Source organism: Glycine soja, chromosome 8 (assembly GCF_004193775.1).
Source record: "Glycine soja cultivar W05 chromosome 8, ASM419377v2, whole genome shotgun sequence".
Taxonomy (NCBI): Eukaryota; Viridiplantae; Streptophyta; class Magnoliopsida; order Fabales; family Fabaceae; genus Glycine; species Glycine soja.
In genome coordinates, this window is record NC_041009.1 from 5,022,095 (window position 1) to 5,038,703 (window position 16,609).

Sequence of the window (16,609 nt, forward strand, 5' to 3'; positions counted from 1 at the left end):
TATTTTGGCAGAGCATATATATTGAAGGTTTAATTGTGTTTTTATAGTGCCTAAAAATTCAGGTAAATCTGGTTTTGATTCCTCAAATTTTAAAAATCCATTTTAGTCTCTGATGTTGGTGTGCAAAATGGACATGTATTATTCCTTGGGATTAAGGGAACATTTTTGGGTACCATTATTGAACATAATTTCGATTACGTTCCTAATCAACCAAAAGTTCGACTCATTGCTGCTGGCAATCCCTTTGTCATTTTTGTTAAAACAGAAGATTTCCATTAGTCTCCCTAGTCTGCTGTAGGTGCCACTACACTAAAACAAGGACTAAGACGTGCAAAGTGTGACTGAAACCGGAATATACTTTGAGTGTGCGAACAGGTGCATGCGAGTCTCCAATCAAAGTGCAAAATACTAGTCAGAGCCAAACGTAGTGAACAAACTTTATGCAAAAAATTCAAAATCGTTATTCAGACAGCCGTGTGTTCGGAACTTTGGACTCCAAAAGTGCTACAAATTAAAGAGCCTTCCAGCAAAAAATGGTTTTCAACATTAGATACAAAAGAAGTAACCTTGTATTCTTGCAATTATGTGATGATTAATAAGAAACAAATGCTACAAAACCACGCCTAAATGTCATTTCTTGACTTCCTCATACTCTGCCTCGGGAGCCTGTTCACCACCCTGAGAACCTCCAGCTGAGGAACTGCCACTAGAACCACCTGACATGTGCTCTCCAATCTTGGAGACAGCTTTGTTTGCAGCATCAAGCTTTGCCTTAATTTCATCAGCATTGTCTCCTGCCATTGCTGTTCTCAAATCTGATACTGCATCTTCAATCTCTTTGGCCACTTCACTGGGGATCTTATCTCTGTACTCACCTAAACTCTTCTCGATGCTGTAGATGGTTGTATCTGCACTGTTTCTGATGTCAATGAGAGCCTTTCTTTCTTGGTCTTTCTGAGCATGCAACTCTGCTTCTTTGACCATCTTATCAATCTCATCTTCTGAGAGTCCTCCAGATGAACGGATGGTGATTTGTTGTTCTTTCCCAGTGGACTTGTCTTTGGCAGAGACAGTAACAATCCCATTGGCATCTATATCAAATGTGACTTCAATCTGAGGCATGCCTCTTGGGGCAGGAGGAATGCCAACAAGCTCAAATTCTCCAAGCGATTTGTTGTCTACAGCCATCTCCCTCTCACCTTGTAGCACCTTGATACCAACCTGAGTCTGATTGTCAGCTGCTGTTGAAAACACCTGAATGATATCACAAGTTAGAATTAGACTCTACCAAATCGAGAAGAATAGATTTACCAAAATTATATATATTAAACATCTAAAATTACTAATCTACTTAGGGGGGAGGGGGGGATTTATGCACATTTTTTTTATCCCTTGAACCCATTTTCAATTAAGATTTAAGCATATAATTTTATGATTTGAATGTTACATCACTTATGAAAGACTGACCCCATAACCTGGAAAGTGCAAAACGATGATCAGTCAATATTTAAAGATTACCTGACTCTTTTTTGTAGGAATTGTGGTGTTGCGGTTAATCAACCTGGTAAAGATACCACCCAAAGTCTCAATACCCAGAGAAAGTGGAGTGACATCTAGGAGTAGTAGCTCTTTAACATCTCCACGTAGGATACCACCCTGAATAGCTGCTCCCATGGCAACTGCCTCATCAGGATTTACTCCTTTGCTAGGACTCTTTCCAAAGATCGCTGAAACCACCTCCTGGACTTTAGGCACCCGGGTCATCCCTCCAACAAGAAGAACCTCATCAACTTCCTTGATGGATACGTTAGCATCCTTCAAACAGCTCTTACACGGTGCCTTTGTCCTTTCAATCAAGTGGTTTACCAAAGCCTCAAACTTAGATCTAGTCAATGTGATATTCAGATGCTTTGCACCAGATGCATCAGCAGTGATGAAAGGAAGATTGATTTCTGTTTGAGATGTTGAAGACAGTTCTATTTTTGCTTTCTCAGCAGCTTCTCGAAGCCTCTGCAATGCAAGTTTATCCTTTGAAAGATCAATATTCTCAGTTCTTTTGAATTCATTCACTAGAAAATCCAATAAAGCATTATCAAAATCCTCTCCTCCCAAGAACGTGTCACCATTTGTGGCTTTCACCTGGACACAAAATAGTTATCAGTAACAATTTCCAACGTTATTTCTAATGACAGGTTGTGAAATATAGGCATAGAATAACCAAGTGTTAATACCTCAAAAACACCATTAGAAATCTCTAAGATGGACACATCAAATGTTCCACCTCCAAGATCAAAAACTGCAATGAGACCCTCCTTGTTGTTCATCCCATATGAAAGTGCAGCAGCAGTGGGCTCATTGATGATTCTTTGAACATCAAGACCAGCAATTCTACCGGCATCTTTTGTTGCCTGTCTCTGAGCATCATTGAAGTAAGCTGGTACAGTAATTACAGCTTTTGAAACTGACTTTCCAAGATATGACTCAGCAGTTTCCTTCATCTTGGTGAGAACAAAAGCACCAACTTGGCTGGGAGAATACTGCTGCCCATTGGCTTCAACCCAAGCATCTCCATTGGGAGCCTTAACAATCTTGTATGGAACCATTTTCATCTCCTTCTGAGTTTGAGAATCATCAAAACGCCTACCTATCAAACGCTTGGTTCCAAAAAGAGTGTTTGTTGGGTTTGTCACAGCCTGACGCTTGGCTGGTGTACCAACAAGAAGCTCCGCTTTCTGGTTGAAGGCAACCACTGATGGTGTTGTTCGAGCTCCTTCAGAATTCTCAATAACTTTGGGATTCTGAAAATGTAATAAATATTAGTCAGCACAGACACCACTGAAAAATTCGTAACAAATTAAGAGAGAGGAAATCTTACCTTTCCCTCCATAACAGAAACACATGAATTGGTAGTACCCAGATCAATTCCAATGACATCATTACCAGCAGGCTTTGAACTGCAGTGAGGATGGAATTTCACAATGAATAAATCTGAGATTGGAAGTACCCACTACCCATATCTCTCTCTATATAAAGTGTAACAATTATCAAAACAGAACAACAAATGGCACCTGAACGGCCGAGACAAACTTGCCCACTTGTTCCCTACATATGATGTCTTTGTGCCACTCGTCAACTGCACAACAATGTGAAAGAAAATTAAGATTACCTTCAGAACAATGCTGACATGATCAACCAAGTTCAACAATCATTATTCCACAAATGATGCCATGATATCAACAATTGTTCATATACTTACTAGGTCCCGAATAGATGAGCAGTTCTAAAAAAAAATAGATTACGTACATCAAAAACAGCATTCGTACTTGTATACAAGTTACAATGAAGTCAGAAGCACAGAAAACGCAGATAATCTAGCAAAACTTCAAGCCAATACATGACCCAATAATCAGTAACATTCAAAGTTAACAAGTATCTCTCAATCTTATATAAAGTGCGGTTCTCAGAACCTTTCTAAAACTGTTAAATTCTAAGATCTAGTAATATTATTGACGGGTTAAAATTTTATTTCTTATTTCACATAAGATTTCACCTTCGCAGCAAAGTCGCACAATCACGGGACATAGAGCCTCGTCTCAGATCTTAAAAATCAATCATTTAAATAAAAAGTTACAGTTTCTAAACACAAGACACAAAGCGATTCGCTATATTCGTCACATAACTCAGCAAACATCTCAGAAAATAAGAAGTGAGGTTAATCGAGTGAAAATGGAGATGCGAAAGAGAGGGCGATGACGGTACCGAACGAAAGGCGGAGAGAGAAGACGAGGGAAGGTCGCGGCGGCGGAGAGAGCGGAGCAAGGCGGTCGCGGCGGCCATATCGGATTGGAAAAAGTGAAACAAGGGCTTTGGAATTGGGCGTTGGAGAAATGCCTGAATGGGAGGGTTTGGCTTTAAATTAGGGTTTAGGGTTTTGTGCTGACGAAAGAAGTGATGGTCGTGAGAGGTGGAAATGAAGGTATCGTATTCGTATTCGTATAGTATACTTTTCTCTAAAGAAAGTATCTGTTCTTCAAGACGTACAAAAGTTTTTCTTTTACAACAACCCAAAAAAATGTATACCCAATATATAAGTGAATTATTATTTATTATTCTGAATAAAAAAAATACTCTGGATAAAAGTATATTATTATTATTATTATCTTACCATTTTTATCTTTTTTTTTCTATTTATTTTTTCATTCTCTTTCTTTATTTTTTTTATATCTTCTTTCCTTCCATTCCACTTATCTTTATCTTTATCAAAACTTTTATATCAATGACTTTGTCTTAATCAAAACTTTCATATCTCAACAACAAGATCAAATCATATTGAAAAGGTCTCACTAACACATCGTCAATAACTTTATATATAACGTGTTTTTTATCCATCATCTAATTATTGAATTATAATTATATATTAATTTAATTGTTTATGTAAAAAAATGAATAATAATATAAAAATTAATATAATGATTTATATTTTAGTATATTTATAAAAAAATTGATTTAATGAAATAAGAAAAAGAATGTTTCCTTGGTAATAATATTGTTACAGTAAGTGGAAAACATGACACAAAAATTTGTTGATGGTAGAGTAGTCTGCTATCAAGGGCTGCCAAATAACATGTAGTTGTTCAGACGTGAGAGATATTACTTTATTACGAGGCCGCATTTAATAAGGTAAAAGTTTTTTATTTTTTGAGAATTTTAATTTAGTTTCTCCTTGTTTGATATTAATTTTTAAAAATTCAAAATTTTGGAAAATATTATCTTTTAGAAATGTTTTTAGTTAGTTTTTTTTTAAAATCCACAGGGGAGGTCGGAATCATTTCTAACTTTCCTGGTTAGGAAAAAATTATTTATATGGCAAGACTACATTACCCTTTTTTAAGTATAAAATATCCTCACATAGATTTCCTCTTTATCCAAAAGCTTATTTCCATGGTTAAACATCTTTACTTGACCTATGACATTTAGTAATATTTTTTTTATCTAATAGTAAAAATATTATTAAAAAGTTTTAATAGCATTTAATAAACATCATAACATGAGATATATACAATATTTAATAAAATATCATGAAAATATAATAGTAATATTTATTCATATTTAATAATATTTTTAAAATATTTTTAAAAAAAATTTAACAATATTTTTACTAAGAGTTAGAAAAAAATATTATTAAAGGTTATATGTATAACAGTGATTCAACTTATCCACATGATTATATCTCCTTTTTTTTAATTTTGAAATTTGCAAAAAATCTCTATTTTTCTTTTTTTATAAATAATTTTATATTTTTTTAAACGTAAATCTCCAACTACTTTATATTTAAGTTTATTTAATTATTTATTATTTCATCTTGTACAATATTTTGTAAATATTAAATGATTTTTATATTAACCACCTAATATTTCTTCTATGAATTCAAAAAATCTCTTTAACAATTATATTTATTTTGTTGCAGGACCTCCCTTACAGTAGAGTTTAATAAAATTATTTTAACAAAATGGTATATTTGTAAAAAAAAAAAAAATCGTATACATCCATGCAAGTTCTACTATAATCAAATATGAAAAACTTTAATTCCAAGAAACATATATAATCAACCAAACGCATATTAATGATTCTCAAGAATCATAATGTCTTATTTTCATATTGATTATGATATTTTCAGGTATAAAAAACCTTTTTCTCTACTAGATGCTTGTGATCTCTTGACATAAAAAAAATTTCTCCCATACTAAACTCTCCCTAAAGTAAGGTGACATGGTAAAAAAATTAATCAAGTATGAAATAGAAATTTCATATACATATAATTTGCCTAATTCTTATTCTTATATTTAAATATGTATGGATTAACTTCATGCTAAAGAATAATCAATTGAAAAATCTTTTTTTTTTTTTACTTTTTCTTAGTATTCCCATATTTCGTGAGATAAAAATAATTTTTGTATGTTATTCAAACACACTAATCAACATCAGTTCAGCTCGCCTGTTCCGATGGTTCTGCTGCCAAATTTTGGCAAATCCTATAAGTCAGGTTGTTGCTTATCAATAACCATCTTCATTTTCTAATTTTGTAATAATAATAATAATAATAATAATAAAGTAATATAACCTTCATTTAAACATATGTTACTAGTATAGCTAAGCTAGCTCCCAAATATCAACCAATCTGTTTGTGCATGTTTCGGAAGTTACTAGGATAGTCCAACCCCAACATTTTCGGTTAATCATAACAGTTTCAACCATCAATAAATAGATACTAATATCTAACATTTTGCTGCTACTTTTCACTCTTATTTTCCTACTTCCCTTAAGATAGTAACATACAACACAACAAACTCAACAACAACAACCACGTAGCTAGAGAAATGGCGGAAGTGAAGAGTGAAGACCCAGAAAATGCAAATAAGAGAGAAAAAGAAGAAGAGGAGTCTCCAATAGAGCAAGAGGGGCTAACAGTGAAGAACACCGACGACCCGACCCAGCCGGTATGGACCTTCCGGATGTGGTTCCCGGGGCTGCTCTCGTGCTCCCTCCTGTCCTTCCTCAACCAGTTCTTCGCCTACCGAACGGAGCCTCTCTTCATCACTCAGATCACCGTGCAGGTGGCCATGCTCCCCCTCGGCCACGTTCGGGATCCCCGGGTTCGGTATGAAGCGATTCTCCTTCAACATGAAGGAACATGTTCTCATTATAATTACCATATTTGCTAATGCTTTGGGTCCGCCTCGTCCTACGTGGTGGGGATTGTTACCATTGTCAAGGCGTTGTATGGAAGGAAGATATCGTTGGTTGCTTCATGGCTTCTCATCATCACTATTGGAATCAAAGATAAGAGAAAATTTGACTTTAAGACTTAAATTTACAGGTTTCTTCTCTATAGTACCCAACTTTTTTCATATTATTTTTCCTGTTTGCATGTGCTTTACCTGTTTGCTCTTCTGTTCTATACTTTTTCATTCATGCCACTGCAGATGTATTTTAATTTGAGAAAAAAGACAATGCAAGTGTAAAATAATTTTTCAGTATCATTCAATCAAATATTATCTTTTTATGATTAATTAAATAATAATATAAGATGTTAATGCATCATCGTTAAATTATTTTTAATTTTAAAGGTAAAGTATGCATTTTTTTCCCCACACAAGACAGGTTTTGTTGTTATTTTTTTATAAGCTGTTTTCTAGATTAAAAATTTTTCAATATCATTCAATCAAATATTATTTTTCTGCTTATAAATTAAAGTTATGATCTGTTTAGTGATAAAGCACTAAAACTTATTTATAATTTGTTAAAACCCAATAAGGTTATGCTTGATAAAGCTTAAGCTTAAGGTTAAAAAAATTAATTTTACATATAAAGTTAAAAGATATTAAACTAAATTTATTGAATTGGAAGTGCTTCATAAAATTAGTTATTAATCAATTAGTTATTTTTGGTGTACATATAATTAATTAGTTAACAAATATAAAATGACATAGAAAAACATGTTTATATGATTTTTATACCTTTTTTATTTTTAGAAAAAAAATATTTTTAACTAATAATAATTTAAACTATTGTAGTTAGTTTTAAACTGATATAACTTTTTAAGAGATAAAAAATTCATTAAAATTTAAAATAAATAGTATAATATTAAAAGCGGAACTTTATTGAAACAAAGTGCTTCAGCTTAGAAGACAAATTTATTGGGTTGTAACAGACAACAATTTCTTCTCAGTTGTCATTTTCAATTTTTTCTTGTTAAATTATTATATTTTAATTTGAGGGTTTGGGAATAATCCATATAAAGGAGAAATGTGGCATGCACCATCATTGCCTCCCATCACCTTTTCTCATAATATGGTTGTGGCAATCTATAGCATTGTCTCTTTGCCGTCTCATTTCACATGATTTCTGGCATCACAGCCGATAGAAAATGCGCAATAGCCTTAGAATTTTCAGTAGGAGTCATATATATTTGTAACAAAAATAAGCAAAGTGGTTAGGCTGGCTAAGCAACCAGCTTCAATTTGTTAGGATCATTGATCAGTTAGAGTTAATTCTCATACTCATCTCCTAAAAATACTGTATTGCTATATTCATGTCATCTTATTCGGTCAATGCCAATCTAATACCATGATTTCCTATCACCATTCACCACACCAAGTTGGTGTCACATATCACCTCTCAAAACTCTGATAACAACAATGTTTTCATTTCCTTATCACAGTCATTTAAGTATGCATCTCATGCCAGATGTAGCCAAAAAGGAAAAAATGTTGTTGTGGTGGCCTTCTCAAGTTTATATATATTTACTTACATACAAATTAACCCTGTTGATAACTTGATATGCAAAGCTTTGCAGGAGAAAGATGAGCGCAGATTTTTGCAGGCATCTTGTTCAGCCCTCTTATCTCACCCTTCTTTGCTATTGTCAATGTCTTTGCACAAGAAAACTATCGGGGTGTAAACACCACCGGGGAGATTTACACCAATGAGTCAATATCAATCACATAAGAAAATTTGACATCATATTTTAACCCAAAATCATGTTGCTCAACTTTTTTACTCTATTCGATGTGAGACTTTATCTCACACTTGTATTCTAATAATTTCCCATTCAAGTGTGAGTTTCTTTCACATGGTAACTTCCCCTTCGAGCGGAAGTCATTATCATTCACGAGTATTAGATCTTACATGCTCTAGGTATTTGTGGTACTTACACCGCTGCTCCATCCACAAAGACAATGTAAGTCTTTTATAATTTTATGAGTTCCACTTTATTTTGTAGGATTTAGAGATACTTTGCAGTTGCATGATGTACAAAATGATTATCTGACATCCAATGCGTTGAATGCCAATATCATTCAGAGAAAATTCATGATATATGATTTAAGTTTGTGTTGAAAAGAGAGAACATATTGAACACCTGATGTTTTTTGAACAATTTTCTTATGAGCTAGTATTAGAAGTTTTCTTATGGCAAATCTTAAGAAGATGTGTATGCCTTAATGCGGCTGAATATGCACATGAAACATTTAGGAAACAAAGGGAGCCTGGCTTCTTTGCTTTGCAGCTTAAATTTTCATAGAACTATCAGCAGCATAAACATGCGGGGAGGTTGTAGAGCGGTATCGTGCTTCAGCAAAGGGCAAAGAAGATATCCACACAAAACTGATGAAAAAATACAAAGACATACCTACATGGTGGTTTTATGTGATGCTGGTCGTGACGCTTGTGGTTTCTCTCGTGCTATGCATCTTTCTAAATAACTAGGTTCAGATGCCGTGGTGGGGACTTGTCGTTGCTGCAGCCTTGGCGTTCATATTTACTCTCCCAATTAGCATCATAACTGCCACCACAAACCAGGTTAAAATCTTGCAACTTTTGCTCCCCTACAATGTTCACTACATGAAAAAGTTCAGTCCCATTATTTGAAGATAAAAAGTTGGCATTTTTTGTTTTGTTTTGTATACACACACATTTAGAAAATACACCAAAAATCAAAGAGACAACTTATTGTTGTTCCAAATTGGTGTTCAAAGAAACATTTGCCGTCTCCTTCTTGTGACATGGCGTGGACAATTTAACCAAATTTGTAGATCATAGCATATGAATACATAACTTAAAATAATTTTTCGATGGCTAATTGCGAATCTAAGGATAGTTTAACCTTAGGTAGAACCATGAAGTTTGTATCATGTATGGTAACATTTTTAGCTGGACAGTCAACTAATAGTTTTAAGTAACAAAGTAAGTACTCTCTTCATAGGGGCAGGACCTTAAATTTTCAAGTTATAACCTGTTTAATCTTATGCTCTGCCTACTGATACCAGGACTAAATATTATTACTGAGTATCTCTTTGGTATCATCTACCCCGGAAGATCAATAGCAAATGTATGCTTCAAAACCTTGGTGATTTGAAGCTTGGTCACTACATGAAGATCCCTCCTAGGTTAATGTTTTTAGTTCAGGTATATTCATCATGTTTACTTCTACTCACCTCACCCCCTTCTATGCCTAACCTTTGTGTCACACACAAATAGATTGCACTATACTCATATTACATTTCTTCTATAGTATCTAATTCACTCCATGTGTTTGTGTAGTTCATCGGTACAATGCTTGCTGGAACCATCAACATTGGTGTGGAATAGAAGGAAGTCACTGGACATGTCCAAGTGACCGTGTTTTCTTGGACGCATCAGTCATCAATAGGGCCAACACTAGTTTGGATATTGCACAAGACATTCCCCAAGCAGTCATGGATTCCCTTGATCAATCTTCCGGTCCTTCAGGGGGCAACTGGAATGATGCCACCAGCAACACCACTGAACTACAATGCCTGGATTATAATTAGAACAATTTTCAACTTCTTTATCTTTCGCTACAGCAAGAAGTGGTGGCAGAGATACAACTATGTTCTATCGGCAGCACTTGATGCAGGGGTTGCTTTTATGCCTGGAAAACACAAGTCTCAAAAGGGTTTTTTTCTTTGCGCACCTACCAAATGATTAGTACACTCAGTACAACATGCCCAATTCCATTTTTGTCTTTCCATCAAATTCATAAGGATTGTCAATTCAAAATATATATATTTTTTAAAAATTCAAAAATATATTTTATGAATTAATTTAAAATTAATGATCCAAATAAGAATTGAACATGCAACTTTCATATTATCAATATAATGTTCTAACCAACTAAACTAATAAATTAATTATGTTTTAAAATAATTAATATCATTATATATAACACTAAATTTTTTAATGTATATTTAATATACATGTAAATTTAAATAATAAATTTTATGATAATTAATTTTGATCTAATAATTAATTTGTTTACATATATAAATTTTTATGAAACCTATGATTTTTATTTCAAATTTATATATGTAAAAAATACATTATTAGATTAAAATTAATTATAATAAGATCAAAAAAATAAATTAGTAGATTTATGTTAATAATGTATTTTTTTTACATATATAAATTTTTATTAAACTTATGATTTTTATTTACAATTTATATATGTAAATAAATTAATTATTAAATCAAAATTAATTGTCACAAATTTTATTATGTAAATTTACATGTGTATTAAATATACATTAAAATTTTTAATGTTGTATATAACAATATTAATTATTATATAACATAATTATTATATCATCGTACTAATAATATAAAATTTATAGGTTCAGATTCGGACTTGGCCATCTTGCAACTTGCCCAACAGCTAAGGGAATAGTGGTAGATGGTTGCCCTGTATATTGATGACTACTTTAAATGGTTTTTTTTTTTTTCATTACAACGGCTTCTTTTATGAATGCGTATATATTTTATTTTCCCAGGAAATAGTGTTATGTTTTTCAATCAGCAATTGGAAAATGTTTATTAGTATGTTTTCGTGATATTTGAACGGCAGTTATTTATTTGAAGGGTTTATTTGATGCTTTTGATTTTTTTTAATTAGTATTTATTTAAAAAAGGAGAATGATCGACGTAATTATTCGTTCAAACTTGTGCAAATATAATACATATGAAATAGCATTTTTGCCATATCAAAGTCATAAAAAAATGTTAAAATCTGATACTAATATAAAGTAAATAAAAAATTAATGACTAATTTTTTTAGATAGGGAGATCATGCTAATTTACCACATTTTATTTTTATGAGTTATTTGATACGATGGAGCTGGTAAAAAACCCACGCTTTGCAAACAAAATAGTGCGGCGGATGCAAGGAAAAGAAGAGAAGAAAGCAAAAGTTACTGAACTTATTTATTAATGCTTCATAAATATTTTTAATCATAGATTTAGGCTGAAAAGGATAAAAATTGCAATAGTAATCAGAAACTGCAGCTAAAAGCTGTAAAGTTGCCAACTGGTGGTTGAAGAAACATTGCCAGAAACTCACCAGAATTTAATTTTCATGAATTTTTCTTTTTAATTGGCTAAACTTGAATATCATCTTCAACTTATGTCCTTAAAGTCAACTCCAACAGTGGCGTGTTTACTCCCAAGATCAATGCTTCCATGTTGCTCAGGCTTCACCTTATTTTTCCTAGTCTCATCATGTGCTGCATCAACATCAGCACAGTCTATGGATCTGTTATGATAACACTGCCATCACCTTGGATATCATTTGGGAAATGCAAGTGTCATCACCTCATCTGTCTCTTCCTGAATAGATCCCCTCTAATCAAATGATCAGCTTTGCAAGTAATTTCAGGAAAGAAAGCTTGTATACATTGCCATCAATGTTAAAATTAGATACTCAAACCCAGAAATCATCGTGATGAAATTACCTGAAATCCATTGGTTATATTCATCCAACCTTATTATGAAGGAGCTAGAACTTGGGGAACCACCTCCTCCATAAGCCTACATGTTCCCAGAACAGAAAACTCATCAAATTAAATGTTAAACAATCAGAAGGTAAGACAAAGATGTATCCATGTGTAAAACAAGCAAGGCACACCTTTGCAACTTCAGAGGTATCAGTGGAACTATCAGTGCTACGCAAGCACATTTTGAGATTATTCCGTTGCATGAATATCACAGCCCCTATTGGCCTGTCATTGGTGAATAAATCTAATCCATCAGATTATATAATTCAATAATTCTTTGATACAATTAAAAACCCCACAAAAGGTCGTGGCAGGATATCATGGTTATAAAATAATCTGATATAAGTACATTTTTTAGATTCTTCACTTAACCCCTAAGAACCTTCATCAAACAAGGATACTCAAGTCAAGACATAATTCTGGACTCTCTGACAGCTACAATCAGACGAAGAATCAACATATCTAGTCCAAGCAATAATCAAGCACCGAATGCTTTTCTTCAAGATAATAAAGTCTCTTGTATGTGTATATATATAAAATTTCATGTTGATATTATATGATGGCATAACTAACATGTGATTAGTGCTATGCATCTGCATTCTTCCTCATCAAGCAACGAGCCAAGATCCTGCCTCAAGTTCCATGGAAAAAGGACTCAGTATTGGAGAACATCAAATGCATAACACATTTAAGTGGCAAAATACCATAGAGACACTGGAACTCATGAGGTCACTATTTTAGGTTATTTTAATTCAGTGTCTAGTTATGAGAAGAAACTAATATTTTTTTGAAGAATTTGCTTAAACATTAGTTCAGCATCTATGCTAATGCCACAGTGGAGCTATTGACAATATTATTTCCATGCCAAGTTTGAAATTGCTGTCATTACCAATTGTTGCTTTTGTTCTTCTGTCAAGAACTTCCAAATGTAATTATTTTTAGAATCACCATACTCACCAAAAACATTCAATAGAGTTGAGCCAAGCTTTAAATTAAATATTTCTTTGTCTCAGACAACCACTGGGGAACATCATTCTGCTAACAAGATAATAATATCATATTAAACTTAGATTTGATAAACCTTTCTTTTCAATAAATTACCTCACCTAAGACCAGTAGCAGCACTTTTTACACTAAGAAGCTTGCCGATTTCATCACTTAAGTTGGAGTTCCCATCTGCCCGAACTCCCTACAGAGCAATCATGGCAACAAAACATGATTATAAATCTCAATCACAAAATTGTGGGTGGCACAACATCGCATGATGCCATTATATCAATAAAACTGGCAAGAATTAGTTATACATTGAACATTAAAAAAGCAGGAGACAAAGTTCATGGCACAAATTTGAATTTCATTCATAATTGATTAGTTTTAAAACAACACAAATTAAAAGAGAGAAAAATTAAGGCATATTAATAACAATAGAAGTAAGATGATTGTAAATATTACCAGGCACTCTCCATAAAATCCTCTACCCAGTCGAACCCTGAAAGCCTTTTCCAGCAATTTGCTTGCAGCATTCTGGCGAGATGACACACATGAATTTCCTTTAGTAATTAAATCTTCAGCACTTAATTTCAGCAACTGCCATGAAGATTTTTCAAAGAACAGAACAAATTCAGCAAAGACATGATAACTAGAGAGAAATTGACAATAACTTACACTAAGAATTGGAATATTACACAGCAAGGCATATAAAAGCAAGGAAGCAACACAGTAGATGGTGCTATGGCATGAAGACTTGTAATATTAGTATATGACACTATGGCAGTGTAAATAGAATGCAAAATTCTGAATTTGTACAAGTCATGCTCACTTCAAACAACCAATTAACTTATCAAAATGTATTTTTCCCTTCCCAAGCAGGGAATAAATAATTGACAAAACTGACAGGAAAAAAATGGTAAGGCATGTCTACAATCTCTATCTTACAGAATAATAGTTCTATAGTTTCTATTGAAACAGATTCATTTTAATTAAACTGAAGAGTTTCTTCAGTTAGCCTGCCCGAGCTATTTGACATGGTCTATATACTTCTTAGAAATAAAAAAATGCTATGCGTTCATAAATTTGTTTCTTAATCCATTTTTTTTATATGAATTAAAGTAAAATTCTAAATTTTTGCTCAACAACAACAATAAGAAGAGAACACTTTAAGACAAACAATCTTAAAAGATGATCAACCAGTCATGCCTGCTTGTACATGTATGGATTAGAAATGCAGTTAAACCTTGACCGCCATTCACTCAGTCCAATATTAAAGGCCCTAATGCCAGGCAAGCTCCATCGGCGAAGATCTCCATCCTCAATGTACTTAAGCATCAACTCCACTCGGCCTTTGTCTTTTGAGTCCACCAAACATGGAGCCTCACCCTTAATGAAATTCAGGCATATTTCAATTTCAGTCATTGCTGTATGAGATACTGCAGAATTAAAGCACATAAAAGAATTTATATTCTTACTTACATTAGAAATATTAGCATCCTCACATTTGCCGGCAAAGTACTCATAAACAACACTGGAGCTACTCTTCTCAAGATTTACATTAATCATAATATTCTCAGGGCAATCATTGGCAGGGGGAATATGTCCAAGTACCGATTTCCGATGATCAAACCCAATAATCCTAGATAGATAAAAGCAACCAATTTAATATGCAAACAAAACCAAACCACACGACAAATTATACAATAACAGGACATTAGTATTTATTAACCTACTTGCATTTTGATTTACGAGAAAGGTCGAAAAGGAATTCCTTCGGAGGAATAAAGTCAAGTAGATAACACGTCTCCAGGCCTTCAAAGCACAAATCTTCAATCCTGTTGTCACAAATATGTAACTTCATGAAGGTATCATTAAAAAAACCACGACTTTCGAGAACACCCCATTTCAAGTTTTCAAACTTAAAAGTCGGTAAAGCACAGAAATTAGAACTTCAAATGCTCAACGACAAGAAACACAGAACCCCATTAATGAAAGATAGGAAATTTATTGAATAGAAGAAGAAGGGTGTGAGAAATGAACCTGAGAGCGAGAAGGGGAACCGAAGAGAAGGGTAATATGAGGGAAGGGAGATTGTGGTGAGTGTAGAAGAGGTGAGCAAAGAGAGCAGAGTATGCTCCAGAAAAGGAAGGGTAGTTGTAGAGAACTATGTTGGGAACTCTGTCTTCTGAAGCTTTGGCTATGGCTTCCAACGCCGCGTCTGAACGCATGGTTCTACTCCTTCTCGCAACCCATACACACAGAGAGAAAGGGAGGCTCCTCCTTCCCCCATTTCTGAACCACCATTTCATTTGAATGATTCTTTTGTTTTTCTCCTTTGAATCGTTGAGTTGGGTTAATGATCCATTTCGCAGCTTCAAGAGACATGTACCCTACACTGTGAACCGAAAATAAGATTTTGAAAAAACTAAACCCCAATAATAAGAAATTATATGTAAACTAAACAGAAATTATAAATGCATCAGAAAATATAGTGATGCGATCACTTTTGAAGTGATTATCGTCAAGTGAAAGATAATATAATTTTTTTTACATTATCAATATATTTATTATATATTCTTATTAACACATTTATTTATTTTTACATTTTATTTTCACTATTTTTTACCATCTTATTTTTTCTTTTATTTCATGACAAATTCAATCTAAAATAAAAACAAATGCATTACATATAAACTAATTTATAATACATGGTGAATTGTTAAATTCATAATTATATAGAATTTGTGTGGAGAAATGGTGATTTGGTAAGTCATGAGGGTTTAGGAATCATGGTAATGCGTGTGACGATGGTAGGTGTGGGTAGGTTGCAGCACAATGATGAGTTTGGTGTGTTGTGGAGGTTGCATTGGGTGGTGTTTGAGTGCGGCGTAGGTGTTGGGTGGTTAGGTGGAGGTTGGGTGCAATGGTCATGAAGATTTATGGGAGAGGTAGCTAGGTTTGCTTGGGAGAGAAAGGGTAAAGAGGGGATATCATGAATTTGGGTGTATCAAGAAAAAATAGGGTGCACAAAGTAATTTCCTACTCCGAATTCGTTGTTAATTTGGATTTTATTTTCTGGGCCTCTTTTTTCTGCACCCTAACAATCTCAATCTACACCTTTTGTACATTCTGAATTAGGTAATCTGGAATGTAAAACTTTCCTTCTGTATTAATCTTTCCATAATGAAAGGAAATGTTCCTTGTAAATTTAGGATTAGGTAATTTGGAATTTAAAATCTTCGTTCTGGACAAATTAACCTTTCTCTGATAAA

General features: G+C 33.4%; 2 protein-coding genes and 1 pseudogene across 8 annotated transcripts; 1 reads left to right on the plus strand and 2 right to left on the minus strand.

Moving 5' to 3' along the window:
- Window positions 1-412: 412 nt before the first annotated feature.
- On the minus strand, window positions 413-3,952 carry LOC114421358 (heat shock 70 kDa protein, mitochondrial-like). The gene is made up of 6 exons (XM_028387240.1): window positions 3,760-3,952; window positions 3,069-3,133; window positions 2,876-2,954; window positions 2,232-2,798; window positions 1,519-2,139; window positions 413-1,254 (listed from the first exon to the last, which is right to left on the minus strand). Exons 1-6 carry the CDS (start codon window positions 3,835-3,837, stop codon window positions 631-633), a joined length of 2,034 nt encoding a protein of 677 aa, XP_028243041.1. The 5' UTR covers window positions 3,838-3,952; the 3' UTR covers window positions 413-630.
- Window positions 3,953-6,377: 2,425 nt separating this feature from the next.
- LOC114424749 lies at window positions 6,378-10,506 on the plus strand (annotated as a pseudogene).
- Window positions 10,507-11,760: 1,254 nt separating this feature from the next.
- On the minus strand, window positions 11,761-15,769 carry LOC114422441. 7 transcript variants are annotated; one of them, XM_028388788.1, is made up of 9 exons: window positions 15,378-15,768; window positions 15,071-15,172; window positions 14,817-14,976; window positions 14,544-14,723; window positions 13,800-13,934; window positions 13,454-13,536; window positions 12,479-12,572; window positions 12,306-12,381; window positions 11,761-12,195 (listed from the first exon to the last, which is right to left on the minus strand). In XM_028388788.1, exons 1-9 carry the CDS (start codon window positions 15,644-15,646, stop codon window positions 12,167-12,169), a joined length of 1,128 nt encoding a protein of 375 aa, XP_028244589.1. In that variant the 5' UTR covers window positions 15,647-15,768; the 3' UTR covers window positions 11,761-12,166. The 7 variants fall into 7 exon arrangements, 6 of the variants coding, with proteins under 6 accessions (XP_028244589.1, XP_028244590.1, XP_028244588.1 ...); XM_028388789.1 differs by having other exon boundaries at window positions 11,761-12,180; window positions 15,378-15,767; XM_028388787.1 differs by having other exon boundaries at window positions 11,761-12,381; window positions 15,378-15,769.
- Between the last annotated feature and the right edge of the window lie 840 nt (window positions 15,770-16,609).

Coding starts and splice junctions, on each gene's coding strand:
- LOC114421358 (XM_028387240.1), bottom strand. CDS start 3,837: ATGGCCGCCGCGACCGCCTTGCTCCGCTCTCTCCGCCGCCGCGACCTT. Junction 2,955..3,068: donor AGTTTGTCTCGGCCGTTCAG/GTGCCATTTGTT, acceptor TCCTCACTGCAG/TTCAAAGCCTGCTGGTAATG. Junction 2,140..2,231: donor TTTCTAATGGTGTTTTTGAG/GTATTAACACTT, acceptor TTTTGTGTCCAG/GTGAAAGCCACAAATGGTGA.
- LOC114422441 (XM_028388787.1), bottom strand. CDS start 15,646: ATGAAATGGTGGTTCAGAAATGGGGGAAGGAGGAGCCTCCCTTTCTCT. Junction 15,173..15,377: donor GTTCCCCTTCTCGCTCTCAG/GTTCATTTCTCA, acceptor TTGTGACAACAG/GATTGAAGATTTGTGCTTTG. Junction 14,724..14,816: donor AGGATGCTAATATTTCTAAT/GTAAGTAAGAAT, acceptor AATTTCATTAAG/GGTGAGGCTCCATGTTTGGT.